The sequence below is a fragment of the Trachurus trachurus genome, assembly GCF_905171665.1.
Source record: "Trachurus trachurus genome assembly, chromosome: 11".
Classification (NCBI taxonomy): domain Eukaryota; kingdom Metazoa; phylum Chordata; class Actinopteri; order Carangiformes; family Carangidae; genus Trachurus; species Trachurus trachurus.
The window spans coordinates 24,553,231-24,577,867 of NC_139904.1; the positions used below are offsets into that span (position 1 = coordinate 24,553,231).

At 44.2% G+C, this 24,637-nt stretch overlaps 1 protein-coding gene across 3 annotated transcripts; it reads left to right on the plus strand.

Moving 5' to 3' along the window:
- The first annotated feature begins 3,815 nt into the window (after nt 1–3,815).
- On the plus strand, nt 3,816–24,260 carry igf2bp3 (insulin-like growth factor 2 mRNA binding protein 3). 3 transcript variants are annotated; one of them, XM_083982394.1, is made up of 16 exons: nt 3,816–4,229; nt 5,256–5,316; nt 11,298–11,346; nt 14,841–14,892; nt 15,192–15,255; nt 16,077–16,355; nt 16,480–16,614; nt 17,075–17,197; nt 17,384–17,519; nt 18,597–18,728; nt 18,907–18,975; nt 19,948–20,067; nt 20,223–20,297; nt 20,519–20,650; nt 20,792–20,905; nt 21,284–24,260. In XM_083982394.1, exons 1-16 carry the CDS (start codon nt 4,055–4,057, stop codon nt 21,383–21,385), a joined length of 1,818 nt encoding a protein of 605 aa, XP_083838520.1. In that variant the 5' UTR covers nt 3,816–4,054; the 3' UTR covers nt 21,386–24,260. The 3 variants fall into 3 exon arrangements, with proteins under 3 accessions (XP_083838520.1, XP_083838521.1, XP_083838522.1); XM_083982395.1 differs by lacking the exon at nt 18,907–18,975 and having other exon boundaries at nt 19,945–20,067; XM_083982396.1 differs by lacking the exon at nt 18,907–18,975.
- Nucleotides 24,261–24,637: the final 377 nt, after the last annotated feature.

Sequence of the window (24,637 nt, forward strand, 5' to 3'; positions counted from 1 at the left end):
TGCCTTTTACTTAAACAATCTACCCCCCTCCTCCCCCTCTCCTCTCCCTCCCTCTCTCTCTCTTTCTTTCTTTCTCTCTAGAAATAACCTAGACTATGTTTAACAAGATCGATTTTGTCAGTTCTTTTTTACCTACACTGACATTAAACCGCACAAATCTTCCCACATAGGATGCAGTCTGCTCTGAAACTTTATGTCAGTTTTGCCCCTATGGAATTTGTCCATAGTGAGGAGTCCTGAGACTGGGGGCGGGGAGACTTTCTGTACATTCCTCAGCGATACATTCACTACTCCTCCTGCAGACCCTGCAGCCACACACATACACACATACACTGTCTCACACACACACACACACACACACACACACACACACACACACACACACACACACACACACACACACACACACACACACACACACACACACAGGCTGCAGCCATGCATCAGTTCATTTAAACCGACAGAGCCAGGCGAGCACTCCCATGACTGCTGTCTCTATACGTCCACTGCTCACATCCACCATCTGCAGGGCTCTCTCCACACTTTCACACCAACATCCTCCGCGTGCGTTTCGTTATTTCGTTTGCAGTGGAAATCTTTAGATCAACGTAAACCAAGTTGGAAAAAATTGTATGAGCCTAATTAGGCCGACTGAAGGCGCCCAGGTTTAATACATCCCTTATATAAGTCCATACAGAGGGGATATATGGGTCTAAGCACTGAGTTAAAAGTTGTTATAAAACTTTTCGGGAGTTTAAACTTGAAACATATTATAAAACAATTAAAAGCGAGTATAAGTGAAGTTTAAATGAAATTTAGACATTGTTTTTTTGGTTTAACCTGTTTATTTGAGTGGCCCATGGATGTAAACACTGCTGAAACTTCCTGGAAAGTTGAGAGCAGTTATGAAAAGAGCCGCGGATCTGGCCACTGGCTCGTGTTTCGTTACATCTTTATGTCTTATGACAAAGCCCAGCAGAGGAAACATGAAGAGAAATGCATAATTGGCGCGCTGATTCATATAGAATAGTCGAGCCGAGGAGCCAATGAATGAGCGCGTTGAGGCCGAGCCAGCAGCAGTAGTACGGAGCGGCTGTGCAGCGAGCTGATTGGACGGTGTTCCCCACCAATCGGAGGGCTCGGTGTGTTTGTTCAGCAGCAGAGGAGTAAACCCACTGAGACAGCCATGGCCCCAGTCTGAGCCAGTGGCTGAAGGGCCCACTAAACCAACACTCCCTTTGTAACCTGCTTTACATGTGCATGCACACCTATGGCTGTGGAGCAGCAAGCAGAGCAGGGCCACAGTGCTATCATCTCAGCTCAGAGCAGAGCCTTGTGCACAGGCAGCTGCAGGGTTACACCCACCTAAACTCACTTTTACTACAGTTTTCTGTCCCTGAAATACAGTTAAAGTAACTTTTCAAGGTGACACAGCAAATATGCTAATAAAAGGTTATGTTTGTTATGATGAAAAACATACACCAACAGGAGAGAGAAACATTATTAATAGTATATGTAACTTTTTTATACTTCACATAGCTACTTTCTGGCTACAATTAACACTTAGTTTTTAATTTGCCACTCATAGTTCATATAAAACAACTCGTAAAACGTAATTATTGAAAGTAAAAGGTCCCATTAGGTAGGGTATGCCCTCATGATGAAAAACATAAAAAACTGTCTGACACAGTGGAAGTAGGAATGCTGTGTAGCTCACATACCTCATATTATACTGTCACGCGTTCATTCATGGAAACACTTATGTAGCATAAACCCTGAGGTTAAAGGTATTAGGCAAAAGCTGAATTTTTTACCTTTAATGTTATGAACATACAAAATATGGACACATACACTCAATCGCCACTTTATTAAGAATCTGAAACTAATGCAGTCTAATACAACATTTCTGCAATAAATTCTACCTACATGAAGTGTTTTTTTGTTTGTTTTTTTAAACAGTTTTAGCTGCCTTATGCTGTGGGGTTTCCTACATTGTCTACACTAATAAACATATATGTGGTGGACCAAAAAATATAAACACTTGCACAATATAATGTGGTATAATTCAACACCATTTTAACAGTAACTGCTAAAAATCGCTTTTTAAACCGTTTCAACAACAACAAAAAAGAACATTTAATGCTTTGTAAAGGTAGAATTGATTACACCACTGTTGTATTGGGCTGTATTAGTTTTAGATCTGTGTAAAGCAGCAGCTGAGTGTATGCATCTATATTTAGCACATTCACAACATTAAAGTTCAGATCTCAGCTTTAACCCAATTCAGACTCAAGATGTGTGACAACCCATAATTATATGTGATATATGTGCTGTATATTAGTATGGATCATGTGTGAGCACATATTCCTATTGCCTAACCTAATGTCAGCTTTGTGTTATGACCCAGATAGATAGATAGATAGATAGATAGATAGATAGTATTTTTATGTTTCTATTTAATGTTTGTATGTGCCACTGTGCTTTTTCTACAAGGCTATTGTCCGTTTGGATCCGTACATGAGCATGACCCTGTGTGTACATTTTCATTTCAGTGTCCTTGGTGTGGAAACACTTGAACCAGTCGTGCTCTGACTGCGTACCGGCCCTTATACCATCAACAGGTATACGGCTTCAGAGCCCGTTAATTCCGTAAACACGGCCATTCTCCGCAGATTGACCTACGTGTGAGCTGCCGGCCTTCGCCAGTGATTTACAAAATATCTTATTGACAGTTGTGTAAGATTTTAGTATTCCACACGTGATCCAATTGGGCTGTGCCTTTACATAGCACACTAGGGGCACTTTGGTGAAGGAGACCCCTCCCTCTTTTAGTAAATGCAAATCCATAGCGGCGGTATAGCTGTGCAGGGCTACGCCATGTGCATCCTGGCCACATGGCGAAAGCTTCCTCGTTCTACAAAATGGTGAAAGTTGGAAAAAACAAGTGGCGTGTCCGCTCTCATCTCGCCCACAGACACCCCCTTTATAATATTTTGTGTGATAATGGACAAGTCGGGCCTGCAGTTGGACTTTGCGCTGTGCAACGGGAAGGGCATGGCTCCACTCTAGTTGGAGAAGATGGATGCCGTCATGTGGATAGGAGTACGTGTCATTCCCATATTGCGCGAGGGCCCAAGGAGGGGCACAGGGCCCTCCCTATGCTTGATTCTAGAAATTAAATGTGTTCAGTATGCAATTTAACAATACAGCGCAACATCATTTATGAATGACCCCACCCCCCTTTTCCTCCTACTGTCATCAGCACAGCGCACTTAGCACAGCCGTGCGCACAAGCCCCCGCAATATCAGCGTCTCCCTGCTATGGGCGTGCGTGAGCGCACTGCCGTTTTACTATTCCTCAACCGACCAATGAGGATCGAGGGTTTGCAGAGAAAGGCACACGAATGTGATTCTAGTAAAGATACACTGGGTTCTCACGGAATCCCTTTACGCACATAGCTCGCCAGGTTTTTTCCCAACACCAATCCACTCTTCCCCTCCTTTTTTCTCCACTCCCCTCTGCTGTCCCCACCCCAGATTCCCGTGCAATTTTCCCCAATCCCAAACACTTAATTGAGCAATTGGGATTCCTCACGTGTGGGCTGATTTGTAGTTTGAACACGTGGCTCATTCAAAAAAGCCGGAATAGCAGAGGATTTTTTTCTCCCCCTTCTTCTTCTTCTTATTCTAGGCTCTAGACTTAGAGGCGGGCGCCAGCCTTACCGTGTGTGACATTCTCTGTCTCTTTGCCAAGGGGTTTGGAGGAAGACACAAAGTAGTTTCTCCTCCTTTTCACCCAGCCCGCCATCGTTTGGAGACACGAGATTAATAATTGAGCATTTATTTATTGCGCGATAGAGACAGAGGGGCGAGGGAGCGCAAACGCACTGTGAGGCTGCCAGTTTAAATCTATCTGTGGCTTGAACGACCGGGAAGCACGCCACAGCCACTCCGTAGTAGTAAAGGCGATTTAGGCTACTCCAAACACTGCACATCCGTGAGAGCAAATAACTCTCTCCCTCGGCGTAAAGATTGTCCCTTTTCGGCGCAGAACATGAATAAGCTATACATTGGCAACGTGAGCGCAGAAGCGAGCGAGGAGGACTTCGAAACTATCTTTGAGCAGTGGAAGATTCCGCACAGTGGTCCATTTCTTGTCAAAACTGGCTATGCGTTTGTGGATTGCCCGGACGAGAAGGCTGCGATGAAAGCCATCGATGTTCTTTCAGGTGAGAAAATTTGGGCTTGAAAGTGGGATTTGGGTAAAGACGCACGAACCGCTGCAAATTGTGTGAAGATTGCCTTTACTTCAGGCCCCTTATGAGAAATGCATGTATAGTCCTGTAGGGTGGGGGTGTATCCAAGCATTTCTTTCTCTCACACAACCTTTACTTGGCCTTTTGACACCGTGGGCTCAGAGAAATATCTGCCCGTGGTTTGAGTGAAATTCGGCTCTTGTAATTTCACTGAGTGTGGCTTGATAAAATGGTCGAGTAAACACAATCATGAGGATGAGAATACCAAGGCTTTCAGGTTATGTGCCGTTCAGGGCAGTGGGGCGCATATGCAGCGGGCTGTGGACGCCGTGTATTGAGCCCTTACTGTGGGCTTCTATCACACACACAGTCCACCTTGGCACGGGTAGCAGCACGGGGCCGTGGTGGGTTACTGCCTTTACCCGTTTCAATATAAACTTGCACTCTTATCCCAGTTTGAAAGTGTAGTAGGCCTTCTCCAACTCGCTACATTGTGAAGCCATTTCGCCCATGCTGACACACCAGGTGGTTTAATTGTGTTGGTCAAATGTAGGCCAACTAACTGAGCCCCACGACCATTTGCTTTTGTATATTCTCCACTTCGTCTCATGGTTTAGTTATTAAATTAAACTTACGCCTGTTCACACCTACATACACACACACTCACACACTCATACACTCTCTCTCACACACAGGACACGTAACAATTTAGCTAAACTCTCATAATTTTACGTATTGAGCTAATGTGTGGCTCATTTCGTGTCCTCGTGCTATTAGTGTCTCGCACAATCAGCATTTTGTGTTGCTAATATCACAGCATGCTGAAAATACCCATGTCCACATAATGCATGTTTAGATTTTTAGCACACTCCCTTTAAAACGAGGAGTAAACACTAACCCTGAATACAAAAATCCCCAACGCAGAGAAAAGGGCGAAGGCCTGTGTGAGAGGTCAAAGGACTCGGCGAAATTAAAATAGTTGCATTTTTTGTTTTCTAGGTAAAGTTGAACTTCATGGGAAACTTCTCGAAGTGGAGCACTCGGTCCCTAAACGTCAAAGGTAGGTCGAGTTTTATTAAAACAGTGCTGGGTTCAACTCAGTTTTTTCCCTCTCCACTGTAGCCATTTTCTACAAGAAGCCTTTCATTTGTTGCTTTTGTTTTTTCTTCCTCCCTTTATTAAAGGACGTAGCCTGGTGCTGGTGATGTGTATGTATGTAGCTGTGACACCATTGATAATTCAGTGGTGTAACTATTTTCATTTAGCTCAAACGAGGTGTCCTCTTTTTGTGAATGTTCTGGGGGTCAAACGAAAGGGGCGTATGGTTGTGTTACTCCCTCCTCTCGCCATGACAGTGGGGTGCTCCTAACACTACCGTCGTGCATTTGGGTTTAACTAGCACATGCCTGCATTTTGTCGCTCGTCCACCCCTCCAGTATTTTTTATTTTTATGTAGGCTACACGTACAGGGCTTGATATTATTTGAGCTCCAACCTCAGGGCGATTAGCAAAAAGCCCGAGTGTGTTGGGTTGGAAATGTGTGCAGGCAGGCTGCATTTGAGGCGTACAGGCCTTGTGGAGTCGTCCATTTGAGAAGGATCTGCCCGTCATTCTCCCTGCCTGCCCTACGCTTCCGCCCTCCTCTGCACATTGTGCTGCTGTTGCATGAGATGGACTCCCAAACGCGAGTGGAATGGGAGGTTTGGGGCCCAAGTCACGGAAAACCTTAGTTTCAGAGTTAGACCCCTCGTAGCCACACTGGACACTTGTGTTTGACTTAATGGTTGCGTACAAGGTGTCCCTTAAATGTGTTTTTGTGGAGTCTACGCAATGTGCGCAGAGGACGTGAAAATACTGAGGCTTTTGGGGCATTGTGTGCGGATTTTTAGGTGGTGACGCAGTTTGGTCATAATTAAATCTGTGCTCGAATTAAATGGCCCTTGTTTTTGTTAATTGGCGTCATTATTTCTAAAAGATATTACACGTGACGTGCACAGTTTGATTCGTGTAAAGTTTGATTTATTTTATGCAAAGTGAGCAGCCACGTTTTTGAAATCAGAGTGAGGTGTGGAGCTTTTTTTTTTTTAACCTATTGTACGTGGCTGGAAATAATTTTCAAAGTGTTTAGATATGAAAAACGGAGCACGCAGGGGATTTTGGACGTCTTCACGTGAATTGTATTTTCCACCTGGACATCACAGACACGTTCCTCTGGCACCTGGTTAGCTGTTGGTGTAATGTAGGCTATAGCTTGAAGGGAGGTGGTGGTGGTGGTGGGTGGAAAAAATAAACCAGGTGAGCTACGTGGGAATTTGCGTCAAATTGGTAGACCTTCCTCTCCACCCCCACCCCAAATTTATTTTTTTCCTGATCACTTAAAAAAAAAAAAAAAAACTGGTGACGTTGCTGTGTCTCTCAGTGCAGTCTGCTGTGTTGGCCATGGCAGCAACAGAGTCGAGTTTCAGCCACACTTCAAAAAAGTACAAAACGTGCCCTCCCTTTACAACATGGAACATGGCAGCAGTCAATAGGAACAGTATTCTGAGTATAGGCTACACATACACACTTGTACACTGGGGCCCCTCTTTGCATTCCTGCCTGCAAATATCAGCTGGGGGCTTGGCCAATCACCATGGCTTAACCTTTGAACCCCTCAGGAAGGGGAAGTGCTACAGCAGGCAAGGGATCAAGGTGGGGTAGCTGCAGTTTTTTGGGGGGGTTCATGAAGACGAGGCTGCGTTTTGGGGGGTGACGTGCTCTGCAGTGTGGCGTTTCACATTGGCCAAATTCCATCTCGTAATTAGATTTTGATGTACATTCCTAAGAATTTGTCATGGTTGTGGCGAAAAAGAGGGCCACTAAAATTATCGCCACTGCAGCACCTTAAACATCTGCTGCTTTTAGCCGTGACTCCTGAAAATATTCTGAGTATTAACAACATAACACAACAAAATTCTGTTAATTGAAAACATCTTGTCCATGGATGCATTGTTTTCTTTTCATAGTTATAAAACGGTACCATCATCATGTGGACAGTTATATTTAATTTTTGCCTGACTCCTGGATATGATTTGTGCTTAGCTTTATTTTAATTTCCCTTTTTTTTTAAATCTGGAATTTAAAGAAGACGCCCACACATTCTTGACAATATGTTGTTTTTATTTTCTAATGTAAGCGTGCACATTTTTCAGTAGGATGTCAAGCATTAATCAGAATCTTACAGGTGTATCTAAATTTGTGTTAAACCTGGCATAATTTTTTACAATTGACATCATGGCAATTATCTATTAACTCTGACCTAGACCTTTTACAAAAGTGTATTGCATTTATTGTTGGAGCAATTGGACCACATAAACTGCATTTTTATCAGCAGTTACTGAATTAACATTTTTTCTTCTTTTTAAAATTTCAGTTCAGATATTTAATTCAGTCCTTTAGCTAAGCCAAACAGACTTGCAACACTGTCATTGGGTGTTGGGCTGCAGATAATATAGCCATGTTGGATAAATTTAATAAAATAAAAATATTGCTTGCTCATTCCCAAATGTACGTAGCCGCTTAGTCACGTGTACAGGAAGAAAAAGAAAATGGCATGGCTATAGGAGGGGGGGGCCTCAAGTGTGTGTGTGTGTGTGTGTGTGTGTGTGTACGCTGGGTGAGCAGAGCGTTGAACATACTTTGTTCAAAGGTGCATAACTTTGATTATTTTACAGCATATATGGTGTTGCAATTGTATGTGCTGAGTGGTGTAAAGTTTCAGCTCTCTCTCCCTGTTCCTCCTTTTTTCTTTTTTTTTCTCTCTAAATGGCAACGTTTTTCCCCCAAACCAAATACTATGAAAAAAATATATATAAATTGAAACAATGGTGTAGATCGTATCAGTGCTCTTTGTAGAAATGGCTCCTGGCTCTTGTTACAAGAATTCTGGGTCATGGGGTCACTGTGGGGCCCCACCTGCAAAAACGGGGATTTGGGACGGAGACTTGGGGTGCCAGAGAATTATGAATGTGGCCCCTTGTTTTACCCAGACTGCAGGCAAAGGTTCCTTAACTCTGCCTCCTACTAGGCTCAAATCAGGATCACATTGTCTTTTCTTTCTTTTTTTGCTTTCTCTTAAATATACGTAAATGTATTTTGTGTGTGTGTGGTGGGGGGAGGTGTAATAGTCTTTGCAGAAGTTGAGTCATTTCTAACTGTTGATATTCAACTCACTGGAATCCTCTGAGGGAATTCCAAAACCAATCTATCCAAACGCAAAGTGTTGAATGTAGCTTATTGGGTGCACGGTGCGTCTAAGGCCTGTGAGAGGGCAGCGGAAACCAGGCTGTAGAGTTCAGTCATTCAGAACCTCTGCATACTGAACAGTCAATGGCTGTGGATGGGCCATGAGCACAGGTCACGTGTGCACCAACGCCGTATGTGGTTGTGTTGACGTAGAGCGCCTCGGTATGGGAGGACGACTCGGAAGTGGAGATGAACACAGGTGTGGTGCAGCGTCATGGTGCTTGACTTGTGAAGCTTCTTGCGGTTTTTGTATCTACCTTTTTTTTAATATATTTATTTTTAAATGAATTTACTCTTTATAGATGCATGTGCACTCTTGCATTCGTGTCTCTTCACCCACTTGTGTGAACAATGTCCACGGTGCAGACCCTGGAGGTCCCAGCTGGGCGACGGAGGACGGGGGGGGGGGACATGTAGCGTGTTGGTCCATTTTAAAAGTAAATAAGGAGCCAGGCCTCCTCTTGGCCATCACATGACGAGCCAACCCCAGTCACTCCTGGCCCTCCCCTCCTTCCCTCCCCCTCCCACTTTTAACCCCGCTCTACATGTTCCTGTCAGTGGACTTGTCCGTGTCCATGGCAACAGGACCCCACCCCCACAGGGCAGAGAGGGCCCTTGTTACCCTTGCCTGAAACAGGGCTAGCCCCCCCACCAAACACCACACCCCACTCTCAAACCCCCCCCCCCCACCTCAATTCAAAGGCTGGGACCAGGGAATGTATACCTCCCCCAACCCCCACCCCCACCCCACCCTACACCCTGGCTGACTTCTTCTGTGTGCTGTGTGGAGCTATAGGTTAATCCGACTGGAAGTGCTTGGTGCATTTGCACATTTCGCATTGGTGTTCCCACCGCAATGCAGAGCATACAGAATGTGCGGAGAGAGAGAGAGAGGGAGAGGGGGCCGGATCAGTCAGGAATGGCACACTGGGCCGGAAACGGCTGGAATTCCTCTTGGAAGTTATTTGGGAATTTTCTTTACAATTTGTCCATTTAGGATGAAGTAGTTACCTAATGTCTCAAATTAAAAATGTTGTTGAACTTCTGTTGGCTGGATTACGGCCGTAGTGGCTAAAATGAGGAATTTCAACTACTGCAGGCCTTGTCGCACATGTGCAGTATGGTGTGTGTTTTTTTTTTTTTACTACCTAGATTAGCCTGTGTGCAGTTCTTTAATTAAATGGTCACATATCCTGTTGAATTTGAGTTGATAGTGTTAAGTTTAATAAATGCTGAATGTTGTGAAGTGTTTGCAGATTTACAAAACAACCATCATAAGTGCAGCAGTTTGTACAAGCAGATGAGTTGAATTTTAAACGTCATTTAGTAGTTGATTGAAGCCTGAGCAGAAGAAACAAGAGGTGTGTAACGTAACTCTGTACCTTAAAGTTTCTACACACAGGATGGAAAATTGTGTCCACGCGATATAACCCAACGATTATGTGCATATGTATCAGGTATGCGTGAAAGAGCATAAAGCTGGTGTGGAAATGGGGTGGGGGGTAGGGGGTGGGGGGTCAAGGTTTGTGATTCCTCATTGTGTGTTTTCATGCCTGAGCTCACAGCATATGTACGTTGTGATCCTTTAGGTTTGTATGTGTGGCAACAGGCGGTAGGTTGAGGAGCGGGCTGCACATTTCTCACTTGACTTTTTTTTTTTTTTTTAATGCAACATCCTCATGCAGTGAAACTCTGACTCATTGATCCACAAGTTCCATTGTCTGCGTGACCTCCAAACAGCCACTGTATTCACTGTATTAACACTGCTGTACACAGTGCCACTAAATTGGGAACCATCACTCCTAAAAGGATGAAAATGGGGGAATTTCTGTCCTGGTTGTTTCTTGTGACAGCGCACACAGCAGCACCATTGTATCTCCTAGTCTCCACTTGCATCTGCTGTGTGTGCACACTCTATGAAACAAGCACACAATTTGAAATCTTCCTTTACTGCGAACTGGCTAATGGAGATTCCCTTTGGTGTCTGTGTGGCACTGCCACCCCCACCCCTCCCCTCCTTTTTACATTTTTTTTTAATTTATTTTTTTATAACAGCTGGATGCTCCTGGATAAGTGTCTATTTTGGTTGAAAGAAGTGGGCTTGAGCCTAGCAGTGGCTGAAACCTCATGATGCAATGCTACAGGGCACATGCTTGACTCAAACTGTGTCGACAAGACATTTGGATAGCATATCTTAGTCTTTTCAATCCCCCCCACCCCCACCCCTCTCTCCTTGATGCCTCTTCCCACTCCTTTCTCCAGCTTCACCGTCCGGTTTCTCCTCCCCATCTTGTCCTTCGCACTCGGTGACAAAATTGGTGGTTTGGGAGAAAGGGCGTAGTATGGTTTTAGTTTAATTTTAATTTTGAGCACACTCAACTCAATTTAGCCCCCCCAAAGCTCCCAGTGGTGATTCTAAATCGCCCTTCTCCTTCACTTCCTCCCACGTTTCTACCCAGGTTGTCTCACTGCACCTGCTGCCTGCTGAGTTGGGAGTGGAATTGAAGCAGAAGTCGTATCTGCAGCTTCTCCACCCTCGTCCATCTCTTTACATAGCGGAGGGAACGATGACCTGTGTGTTTTGTGATTGCAATGCGGTTTTTCCTTTAATTTGTCTCATTGTGCCCTATTAACTGTCTCCCCCCCCCCCCCCCTTCTTCTTCCCCCATCTCTTCTCTCATCTACCTTCATCCATTTCTTTCCCTTTCTCTTCTTTCATCCATCCCCCACCCTCTTCATCCCTTGTTCTCTCTCCAGGAGCTGTAAGCTGCAGATCAGGAACATCCCGCCTCATATGCAGTGGGAGGTGAGTGCTAACAGGCTGCTAACTGCTTCCAGGGCGGGGCACCATGGGGTAGTGGCCTCTGGAGTCACCTGCCCCCCCCCTCCTTTGGGTTTCAATTGAGGATGTGCTTGATGATGTGTTTAAAGACGATTGCAGCTCAGACCAGTGGGTAGAAATGTTGGTGAAAATGATTGGTAATATCACTTGGACTTCAGCATTGGAGATTTGCAAGATTGAGTTTTTACGGTTTCTATGCACAGGAGCTGAGGAATAATGAGAGAGGATGGGGACGTTTGACTTAACAAAGATGCTGGAAAAATGAGAGAATTGTGTTGGTTGTCTTGATGATTTAACTGGTTTCCACTTTGGGGGAGACTTGAAGCAAAGCACATGATTGGAGCATTAATTCAGCTTGTGTAAAGAGACATGTTTTTAAAGCATAATGAAAAAGCTGTTTTCTTTATTTGACTTGCTTCTTTGGTTTCTTTTGACGGGACTGTCCTTCAACACTAATGACGTGCAAGTTTGAAGACCCCGCGTGTGAAAATGAGTTAAAAATAAAATAAGGGTATTGTCTAAGGGGTTGTAAAACATTCATGTGACGAGGGGTTTGACCCGGCCAGTCCAATTGTTAAAAGTCCTTATAGGGTTCATGGGAAATCTCTATTTAGCTTGTTGTTTTTAGAAAGTCAATTTACTTACTTCTAGCTGTGTATTGTAATTGTCTTGGTGTGCTGTCGAGAAATTATCACTCAGATTAATTTAAGGTGCACAAACATGTGTTGGTGTGTGTGTTAAAATCTGCACTCCTGCAATTAAATGCAATCCTTTGTGTTGGCCCTGAAATAGAGATGTTTTTTTCAGAGGTTATGATATGTGTGAAATTTAAGGACATGGTTGGACTAAATAATGGCAACTAAATAACATATTAATAATATTGCGTCAAGCCACAAGTGCCACCACAAATTCCCTCTTAAATTATAGCTACATGAATATTCTTCACTCCATTGGTGTAATACAACAGAGCAAAGTTAAGCCAAGTGCAAATTGTTTTAGGGTTATTATGCCAAATGAGATTAAATTGTACATGCATTGTGACCGGGGTCATCACTGTGTTCATATACAAACTAGAGAGGTCCCACATACAGAAATCTGAAAAGAAACAATTACAACTTGCTGTTTTAAAGCTCTTCAAAATGACAGTGTCACACACACACACACACACACACACACACAACTGCTTCAACACAGGTCACTTTTAAACTGCATTAATAATTTGACTTGATCCTGGATTAAGCCTGGAAATGACTCTTGGCATTTTAGGCAAAAATGCACCCCCAAATTTTTTGTGCCCAAAATCTTCAGAAAACCGTGTTTGAATTGATTATGTAAAACCGTCCTCAGTTGCATAAGTAGTTCACTGGATGTTCTTGTAGTAGGTTTCTTCAGTGGCTTTTAAACAGACTTTAAGCATTAAAACTGCCGCTCAAGGTCAGTGTGAAGTCTCCAAAACAGTCCACTTGTCTCCTGTCCTCTAACGGGTTAACAGGCAAAAAGCTGTCATGCAAAAATGAATAATATCAATAGAAATGGTGAGCTGCAACATGGTCCGATTTCAAGGCCACTGCCTGATTAGTGAAAAACGACTGTCAGTGTTGAGCAACAGTCGTGTGTGTGTGTGTGTGTGTGTGTGCATTGCATGTCTTTCTTCCTCTGCATGTGATAAGCATTTAATTTAAAACTCTTTGTTATTCACTGACTACATACTAATCTTCTGGGATTACGTACAATTTTTCTTGACGAAAAATTTGAAAAAGGTGAAATGATACTGAAGCTTTTTTATTTTTTTAAATTTTAAATTACGTGTCAGACTTAAAATCCCACATTTAGCTTGCATGTGGAATCTTATGTGTCAGTAACAGATCTTTACGTGACTTTTTTTTTTCTCCTCCCTCTGCAGAGGTTTAGCAGTGATAGCGTGAGCTTGTGGTGGTGTGGAGTTTAATTTTCTGCTCCATAAAGACTATGGAAGCCTAATGAGAATTTCCTTAGGAAATTGCTCCATTGTTCAGTTTTATTCTAAACCGTAAGTTCAATACATGTCTTTAGATTTCAGCCTCACGGTGATCAAATGGCTACAGACAGGCTCAGTGTTTTGTAATGGTGGGCTTGCTTTTGCCTACGCATGTCCCTCAACTGCAGCTCTAGATCCACCCATGTTCCTAGTATGTAGTGAGCGAGCTGTTTGCTTTCTCAAAAGGTGACATGGAGGTTTCTCCCTCCCGGAGGGGGAGGGGGTTGAAGAATGGAGGAACAGAACAGAGTGGGATCTTTTGATGCAAAGGCCTTGTATGTATCTTATCAGGTAGATAAGACAATGGGTCATGGTGTGTGTGTGTGTGTGTGTATGTAGCTTTACAGCGAAAGAATAGTGGCGAGAGTAGTGGCGTGTTCACAAGCTGTAGTGGGTGGGTGGGCCTGGACTGTTTCCCCTTCCCCTCCATGTGCGCCGATTCACAGAATGTGTAGCATGAACTCGTACCCCTCCCCCCAGCCACTGCTTCCTGCTGGAATGTACCCCACCCTTTCCTGAATGGCCTGGATTCCCATTGGCTGGGCTCGGCAGACGGACGGGCGGAGCAGCCAGCCGGCAGCCTGCAACTCTTGGCTTCAGGGAACTCATATCTGCTCTGGAGCAGCCAATGATGGGGAGTGGAGATGGCAGGGAGGCGGGAGGTTGCTTGGTTGGTGGGTTGGTGGAGTGGGGGGGCAGGGACGCATGCTTGTTGGCTAGAAAGTGGGGTTGAGCTCTTGGGGGTGTGGCTTTGGGTTCGACTGAGCATGGTCGGAGGTCTTAGCTTAGCTTAGAACCCTCGCTCCCCCTCTCGCTCACATTTGATCACATCTATGAATTAAAATCCTTTGGTCTCCAGTTTGGGCAGGTGGCCAGCGTGGTTCGTCTTTTGGATGCACTTAATTTTTGCCGTCTTTGTGTGTATGATTTCAGCATGTAGGGATTTTTTTTTTAATGAGGTTGATCATTTTGGCAATGTGTAAAAAAAATATATATCAAACAAGTACAACAACCAAAGCAGCCATGGCTGTGTGTGTTTTCGCTTTAGTTTTTCTTTTCTTTTTTAAATGGTTAATTTTTAAAATAAATCACATACTGTTAGATGTATTGGATTGCTGCTTGTAAATCTAACTTTAAATAGAAATGGTTGTTTACATGGTGACTTTTCAAGTAAAGACTGTAAAATGTTATAAAAACGTGCACAGAGCTGTGCCCAGTGCCCTAAGGGGAGAGTCATAATTTGAGGTAGACAGGCTTTTACAAGAGGGCAGCAAATTTATCCACGTTACTCAACATTGAACTCTGGGGTTCAGAATTAATGGAGTGTGTCCCAGCAGCGAGCTGGGCTGGTTCCCACAGATGAGCTTCTGCTTGCTAACAGGTTCTGGTCAGAGCCTTCAAAAGTCTTTGAGTAATCATGCCTTTTCTCTCTTTCTGTTAGGTGTTGGATGGTATGCTTGCTCAGTACGGTGCAGTAGAGAGCTGTGAACAAGGTAAATAAGCTTGTTTAAGCTTTGTGTTACAATACTGCCTGAGATGCAATCCCACCACTCTGCCTCAAAACACACACCTTTTTTTTTTTTGCTGGTTTCTGAATTTCTGTACCATGTTTTATTCCAACTGTACAATGTATTTTATTTTATTTTTGACATCTTAAAAAAAATGAATGCATGACTGTAGAATTTCTTGCAATTACTTTACGTAAAAGAAGACGGCCGTGGTGGTTTATTATGTCACTGTTATTGAATGTGTGTGAATTGACTCTGCTGTGTGTGTGTGTGTGCTTCCACAGTTAACACTGACACAGAGACTGCAGTAGTCAATGTTCGATATGCAGCCAAGGACCAGGCCAGGCTGTGAGTACACGCACACTCGCATACACACACCCAGATACAGTGTATTCGCATCACTGACCTCCAACTCATCCGTCTTGATGTCTTTGACATGATCTGCGAAGGTTTTTCACCTTACCCAGAATTCTCTATTGGAAATTGCATCAACTTCCTCTGCGCACTGTTCCTCCAGTGCACCTGATTTCCTCCTTCCAAAAACCAGTCCAGTTTAATTTGACATGCAATGATGATGGGGAGGAGGGGGTGGGGTGTTTGTTGGAGAGGGAGGGGGTTAAATTAGCCATCTGGTGCCCCCTGGTGTACATGAGTCATACTACAGTGTTTCTCTCCGCACGAGTGGTTGTAGAAGTCTCCAGGCTTAATTGTTTCACCACAGATCTAAATCCTCGAGGCTAACAGGGCAGACGTGTGTTAAAGTGAGAGTGCAGTCTGAAGGTTAGAGTTTCCTTAAGCTAAAGGGAAGTGATTATTAGTCACTGCCCTGCTGTTTGTTGGACTTGGAAGAAGCTCTAGCCGTCTCACTGTTGCTTGTGTCCATCACCTGAGAAGCTGCTACAACTTGGCGGGGGGCCTTGTGTTTTTGTTTCAATGTCCCCGTCCCTTGGATTGTGCCATTAATGAGGAGATGGGAAAGAAATCAAACCTGACGCTTTATGGTGATAGCGAGAACAGCATTGTTTGGCAGCTACGCCAGTCAGAGCCCCCCACCCCCCCCTCCACCCGCTCAATGAGTGCTGTCTGAAAGCCTTCCTGTGTTGGCAAATTATACCCCATTCACTGGGAATCAAGAGTTTTATATGGAGACTGACATTTCTGCTCCCCAGGGCGATGGAGAAGCTGAACGGATCTATGATGGAGAACTATGCCTTGAAAGTGTCCTATATCCCTGATGAGACGGCCGCAGCGGAGGGTCCTTCACCGGGGGGCAGGAGAGGTTTTAATGCACGCGGACCCCCTCGTTCAGGCTCTCCAGGTCTGGGCGCCCGGCCCAAAGTGCAGTCAGACATCCCACTGCGCATGCTGGTCCCAACGCAGTTCGTAGGCGCGATTATCGGCAAGGAGGGCGCAACCATCCGCAACATCACCAAACAGACCCACTCAAAGTACGTACACAGAGGTCAGGAATTATACCGAGCATTGCAAGTGGGTTATGTCATCTGTTTTGCTTGTTCTGTTCATTTTCAACATCAAAGATTTTTTTTTTAACCATCTATGCTTTTCTTCCAGGATTGACATCCATAGGAAAGAAAATGCAGGTGCAGCGGAGAAGCCCATTACAATTCACTCCACCCCTGAAGGTTGTTCGAACGCGTGCAGAACCATCATGGAAATCATGCAGAAGGAAGCCGTTGACACAAAGTTGTAAGTCTTTCACTAAGAGTGATAGGAAAAGTTGTAAGAACCATATTGGATTAAAAGACACACATTCTATGCGCCACAAATAAACTCAGTACAGTCACTGTAAATAAATCCTTTGACCTTATCAGATTCCCAGTGATGGTCTTTAAAATTTTAAATTCTTAAGTCATACTTGTTATAATCCAGTCAAAAATAATGGTGTTCATGTTGTGATGCACAACCCTGTATAATTGGCAGAAGTTTGTAGTTGGGAGATAAATACAAATTATTTATTAGTCAGGCTTGTTTATACATTTAAAACATATTTTCCCTGAACAAATAACTCTGGCAGCTTGTACACAGGCTGTGTTAAAAAAAAAAAAAAAAGCACATGTCAGAGCAGACAAGTGGACATATTGGTAGTTGAGGTTAAATCTGAATGTGAAGGAACATTGCCTTCTGATGTTGTCTTTGTTTTGTGCAGTACTGAGGAGATCCCACTGAAGATCCTTGCACACAACAACTTTGTAGGAAGATTAATTGGGAAGGAAGGACGCAACCTGAAAAAAATCGAGCAGGACACAGAGACCAAGATCACAATCTCACCGTAAGTCTGTCAGACACACTCGAGTTTCCTGATGGCTCTCTCAGCACATACCACTTGTAGTCCATTCATAAAAAGTGCCACTAAGCACACCATGCATTTTTAATGTTGTCGTCTTTGCTGTGTTGTCACAACATATACTGTGACACAGTTGTTTTCATGCCACTCCCTTCCCATTGCTTTGTCCAGTCTTCAGGACCTGACCTTGTACAACCCAGAGCGGACCATCACAGTGAAGGGTGCCATCGAGGCGTGCTCGAGAGCTGAAGAGGAGGTGATGAAGAAGATAAGGGAATCGTACGAGAGCGACATGGCTGCTATGAACGTAAGCTTCTCAGTGCTGTGAATGAATTCCCCTCTGATCTGTTCCATTGAACATTGAAACTTAAAACAAATGTCACTGACAGATGTTGCATGAAAACATGAAGCTTAATAACTGAAAGCTTTTTCTTTTTTTTAGTAAGGAAATCAGATAATGATGTTTACATGCACATAAACCTGCTGTAGTAGCAGCACGCTCCCATCTTGAATTGTTGTCATATAAATACACACTTTGAAAAAACCTTGACATAATCTAGATGGAGAACCAAAAAATATGATATTCAAAAAGAAACCTGGTTTGAAACCAGGTTTCTTTTTGAATACCTTTTTTTTTCCCCCTAAAATGATACTGGGTTAAAAAAAAATCTGGTATGGTACTCACATGATTGTCAACAGTTTATCAGCATTTGCCATTGAGCTGTAGATGCTGAACTCTGAGGTGTTGGCACAGTTTCTGGAAAATCAGACTCATTGCACAGTGTGTATGTCGTTTACGAGATGGACATGGTAAAGTTTTTTTAGATTTCATATAGAAAAAGATGCATCAAGAGTCTGTGAGGATCGGCTGCTAGTGTTCCCGTCAGGGGCTCACAAGTTAAATCAAGCTGTTTGGAGTCAGTGGATCATTTTAGTTCTGTCCACAGTTTACACGTTGCTGTTAAACAAACCTGATACCTGCCTGCTAAAGGGAGGAAGTAGGGGGGGGTTCTCCTCTTCTTGCTGTTCATAATACTCACCTCACCAAAAGAGCATATCTCAGCATGTTCAACAAACCAGCTGCTTTGCAATAGTTGACTTGGTTTCTTAACCTCCTCTTCCACAGGTGTAGGTAATCCTATGACTTGTGTTCCTGAAACCTTTAACAGGGAGAACAATGATGCTGTATGACCACCCTCTCATTTAAAGCATTATGTGATGTCTCTTCAAGCACGTTTCAGAAGCTATGTCGCCATACAGCATAGCTTCTGCACTGTTGTAAGTGCTGTAATGTTTTGACTGGTTGTACTTGATGTGATGTTGATGAACAAGTGTGTGACTTGAGGTGAATATCGCTAATAAAAATGTTCTCCTTTCTCTCCAGCTCCAGTCCAACCTGATCCCTGGCTTGAATCTAAATGCTTTGGGTTTGTTTCCCAGTGGCGCACCAGGCATGGGCCCCTCCATGTCCAGTGTCCCACCTCCTGGAGCCCACGGCGGATGCTCGTCATTTGGAGTAAGTGAAGTCTCCATGTCACAGAGTGCAGTGGCTCGCCCCACACATAAGCATTACAAACCCAGGACAGGCTGTGTTGTCTTTTCTTAAACTCACTGTACCTTCAGCTCCTGGGTCAGTTTGTTAAAACAGCATTTGGTCTTAAGCAACTCAGTTCCATGTTTCTTTTTCCCTTTAGTGCAGTCCGTATGGGGCTGAGGGGCAGTTTTGGGCTTCTATGCAGTCGGCGAGCAGCCAGCCCCTTGCTGTAAGTCGCCCGTCCCACAGTGCTTTGCACGGCTTGTGGCTGCTCGCTGCAGGATCGGGGGTCTGGGTCTGCTACATCCAAGTTTTTCCTCCAGCTGCCAATTGATCTCGACCTTTTAGACAGGCCCTAATCTATGTACGTCTAACCTGGTGGATGGGGAGGCACGAGTCGTGGAGGGCAACAGAAGCTTGGCTAGTAGCCCTATTTTAGACCGGCTCCAACAGATGCTTGAATCTTATTTCTGCCAAATATGAAGCATTTGCTTTTGTTAGATAAGGTGCATGTTTCTCCAAATGCAGAGTAAAACATCTTCAGCGCCGAAAAGCCCTGCTCCAGGATTTGGAAACTGCCAAAACAAGTTGTTGGCGTGCCCTCAGCTGACACATTGACTGGAATATTGGGCTCCATCCAAAATCAACAGTGCTACTTGTTGTTCCTCTTTGACGATGCAGCCACCTCCCCTTCCAGAGCTCAAGTCAATCACACACACCCCGCTAACACGCGTGACATGCTGCAGCAGTTTGCAACAAGGCATCTGTAAATAATCATCTGTAGTCGGGCATTTCCTGTTATTGAGCTTCACATTAAGATGCCACTGTCAGTCTGACTGTCTTTCTGGAGGGAATCACTAAACTGGTGCATGTGGCAAATTCAGATTGTGGAATTTGACTAAATGTTTTTAAGTAATTACCAAGCACAGTTTGATGTGGGGAGCAAAAACACTTGTTTTGGGAGCATGCAGTTTGCTCTAGTAATGTGATGGTAGTGTCTCTGTTCATGTCGCGGCAGGACCGACGTGCCCTTTCTGACCGACTGGTTGTTTAAAGCGGAGAGCATGAGCTCCGGTGTAGCTTCTGCTAGGTTCAGTGTTTTGTGCATTGACGGCTGGAGTTGAGCAAGCGGCCCGCAGTGAAGTGTCTGTGCGATCGTCTGACGGTCAACATGAGTTCTAATGCGTTCATACCCCAGCAGGGACACCCAGAGTCGGAGACCGTTCACCTGTTCATCCCTGCGCTGGCAGTGGGAGCCATCATCGGAAAACAGGGTCAACACATCAAACAGCTGTCACACTTTGCCGGAGCCTCAATCAAGGTGAGTGACGGACAGGCGGCGAAGTTGTGCATCTTAATGATAACATGTCGACGCAGGCTGTCTTCCTGTTGTCACTTGACTGTCAGGTATTGGAAATGAAGGTTGCTGTTCTGTTTTTTGTTTTTTTTAAATACCAACTATCTGCCCTCCTGCAGATCGCCCCTGCAGAAGGGATGGATGCCAAACAGAGGATGGTCATCATCGTCGGACCGCCAGAGGCTCAGTTTAAGGTGATGCACCTTCACAGCTGCGTAACACATAAAACACTGTTGGCAGAAAAAAAAAGAAGAATGTATATGTGTAGTTGAATTTGATGGTAGCAGCTGTTGCTGAGGTCTGTCAGTGGCTATTTCACAGCCAGAAGTAAGTTTTTGTGAGGCTTTTTCTTTTCCTAGAAAAAATGTCTTAAATACAGCATGACTAATCTGTCCTCCAACCTGTGTGGCTGCAGGCTCAGTGTCGCATCTTTGGCAAGTTGAAGGAAGAGAATTTCTTTGGACCTAAGGAAGAGGTGAAACTGGAGGCTCACATCAAGGTTCCCTCCTTTGCTGCTGGACGAGTCATCGGGAAGGGCGGAAAAACTGTAAACAAGGACACTTATTCATTAATCACTACAAACACAAACCAGAAATGTTCTAAAGCTAACTTTGAAGTTTGTTTCAAATTGAGCTTTTTAAGTATTCAAGTCTGAAGCCGGTGGTTATTTGATGTGTTGCGGCTGCAGGTGAACGAGCTGCAGAACCTGACGTGTGCAGAGGTGGTGGTGCCCAGGGACCAGACGCCGGACGAGAACGACCAGGTCATAGTGAAGATTAGCGGACACTTCTTTGCATGCCAGGTGGGTCTCTATAAAGAAACGTATACATGCAGCCCAGAGGGGTCAAAGCCCTGGATCTAATTTCCCAGACGCACATGATCTGTTTAATTGAATTAAAGTAATTACTGTAAGATTGTTACACTACAGTCGTGCAACCACTCACTAACCTTGTGTTTTAACAGTAAGGGCAAGTTCAGCTATGCAGTAGGTGATAACCAAAATAAAATGCTTTTATGAAAATCCAGCGTATTTACACTCGGAGGTTTTGCGGGTGCCACTATATGCAGAAAAGAAAGACGGACCATAATGCATTGCGTTGAGGATGTCACGAGATCCTTGACGGACTCATTATTAGATTATGTTGTGCTGTGATCTGAGCGTTTCCTCCATGTCGTCCAGTTGGCCCAGAGGAAGATCCAGGAGATCCTGGCCCAGGTGAGGAGGCAGCAGCAGCCCAAGCCCTCACCTGGAGCCCAACCTCCACAGCCCCGCAGGAAGTAAAGGTCCCGCGGACCTGGAGGAATGGTGACTGAATCTGCCAGAAGACTCGACAGATGGACAGATGCAGCAGAGTCCAGGGGGAGAAGAAGACAAGGGGTTGTCAAGCTCATCTCAGGGGTCAAAGGTTTTCACCAACCGAACATCCACCCCTCCTTGTCTTACTTGATGAACTTTCGAGCGTGGCTACAGAGAGGCTCCCCGCCTCCTCGCGGCCACCCTCCTCACCTCTCTGCATCTCTGTGAGAATGTACTTCTGAGGGCTCCCAACAATGTCACCTGCCCTCACGTGTACGCACCCCTCGACCGCTCTCCTCCTCCCCCCACGGGTGTGTTTATAAAGAAAAACATTTTTTCTCCCCTTTTTTTGTTTTTTTACACTAGAAACACAAAGAAGAAATAAGGATCCCCCTCCTATCACCTCCTTGGTGTGGTACTTCAAACCTGACAAGATGTTTTGGTTGACTTCAGATTTAGTTTTTTTATTATTATTTCCCTTTTTTTTCCTTTTTTTTTGATAGCGTTTAATTGGTTGATGAAGCTTTCTCATGAGTTTTCTGTGGAAAGGAAAAGGCATTGCTATCAAGGTCCAGGTCGGACCAACAGAGAGGTTTATTTGGGGGGAGGGTTGGCTCAGATCGGGTGGGCCATGTTTAGGGGAAAGATTCTTGTTTCAGGACAGGACCCCTGCAAGGGTGGATTATATTGGGCGTCCTGCCCCTGTAATGATAGTGGCATTTTATAAATTCGGATGCATTTTATAGATAGACCTATATACATAGATGAATATATATTTAGAGGTGAGGGCAGCGCCACAACTGACACTTAGGGAAACGGTGCCGAACTGCTGCTGCCCAAGAAAACCAATTTAATATGCATTTTACTTAACTACCTCAGGATCTAGTACCTCAGAAGAGAAAAAAATGATTATATATATATGAAAAATGTTCCTTTCTTTTTTATTTTGCTTTTGTGGTATTTTGTATACTTTATAAAGCTGATAGTCTTTGAACATTTTTATTTTTTTAAGAAAATTTAAAATTTGGTCAGCTGCCAACTGACCTTGCTTTCAACTCTGGTGCTCTAGGTGGCATTGTACATGTGTATGTGTGACTTAAGATGACCCTGTACATAAAGTCTATTTGTACATAGCAGCGCCAGAGCAAGAGTTGGCGCCCCCTCAGCTGGCGGCTGACAGGAGTATCGAGAGAAAATCGCCTCAGTTTTTCCCCTGAGGGTCCACCATCTTCTGAAAAAGTACAAAACAACTAAGACATGCAAATAATGCCAACCGTACATAATTGCAGCAATGCCATTTAGTTTTGGGATTGACATCGTTATGGGTAATGGTACTTTAATTTGTCAAAAAGAATTCCTTTTCGCCTTCCTACGAGGGCTGTGGTCAGGACTCTACGGCGTGGACGGTAACGGTCCCGAAAAGTCAGCAGAACGTCTGTTTACTGTCTGTTCTGTTCCCAGGCCATCTGCCACCTTCTTGACGATTATGTCTCAGCAAGGTCCAAGCCCGACTAGGTTTATTTTCATAGAGCAAGCTTTGTCAGTTCGGAGTGGCCCTTGTAGCCAGGCCATCAAGGCAATGTAAACGTCGTTCACTGCATGGTGAGGGTAGGGGGAGTCACACTGATAGACGCAATTTTTTTTTTCTCCTTTTTGCGCTTTAGGAAAATAAATGATTTAAACAAAAGAAATGACATTTTTCTCTGTAATCCACAAATGTAACGTGATGTTTCGATTTGTTGTTCATACAGGGAAAACACGCCGGAAAAGGCAAAACAAAATACTGAATGATCCCTGACTGGGGGTAAGAGTAGAGGAAAGGAATCCAAAACTTAAATATAATACAATTTTATTTCATTTGTCTCTTCATGCCGAATGTAAATATGTTGATTGTGGTAAAAGTGCTTGAGTGTATCCATGCTTCCACAGTAGAACGCCGTCTACCTCAGCTGAGGGGGTGGGGGGTTGTTGTGGCACTAGGCACCCCACCCTACCCCCACTGAGCGCCAGCGCGCACTGATACCTCAGTCCCCCCGAACACTTCTTTTTGACATGGGCGCGCCATCCTAACACCGCGCTTAAACTGAGGGGCACAAGTGATACTTAAAATTTTCCCTGACAGCTCCCCAGCTCCCCGCTTCCTTCCTGCCAACCCCCCCCTCCCCCTCCCCTCCCTGCGCGCCTCCCTTCCCCTCTCCCCTCTCCTCCTCCGCAGTTTGTTTTGATCTACCTCTTTAGACACATATTTGAAGTAGAGGCATTCTTCTATTTGTTAGAGTTTAGCCCCCGCCCCCCCTCAACCCCTTTACGCCTCCCCCATGCTTCCCCAGATATGAATGAGAACTTAAACTAAAATCATGTACTGTTTAGAATTGAGAGAATAATTGAAAGTGATCAAAAAATATTTTCTTTTTTGCCAGTGTTTATATATACTCCTTTTTGGCTTAACTGAAATCCTCAAATGATGGTTATTTCTTTCTGCTTTCTATTTTTGGTGGTGTGGCTTACATGTATTTGAACTTTTGCTTGGGTTTTTTGTGAAAAGGTCAAATCACGTGTTTGATTTTTGCATTCAATAGTTAAAACGAGAAAATACACTTGTTTTATTTTTCAAAAAAAGGGCCTGCCTTTTTTTTGTTTTTGATTTGTAAGACTTCAAAATAGATACAAGTCCTGTCTTTTTTTTTTTCTTCCCTTTTTGTCTTTCACAGTTGCTACACTCATTCGCTGATTCGGTAGCTATTTTCTTCTGTTAGCATTTCTTGGCTGTGTATTGTGGAACATCCTCTTGGTATGGGACAGATTTGAGGGACTGGGTCTCAGAGTTTTTTTTTTCTATTGGAAAAGTGATCCAACTTCAGCATGATATTCCCTCCCCCCGCCCCCCCTCTGCAACCATGCTTGTGCCCCTTCACCTCCTCCTCACACACAGCTCCACTTGTCAAATGCCTCTGAATAAAAAAAAAAAAAAAATTAATTCAACTCTGTTTATCCTTTTATTCCCCCTAATGTTTCTAAAAGTGCGTTAAGTATTTGGCTTTATCAGTTCCTGATGAGAACAGCACTGAAACTAATTGATGCTAATTCTTCACATCTGTACTTGAACTCAGTGTAACTGGATGACTTTATACTGTGTGCAATAGGCTTGGACAAAGAACTGTTGGATGAATGTTGTTCAAAGGTCAGCAGCTTCATGGCACAAAACCAGGATGATGTGGTTGTTGAATCACAGGGAAA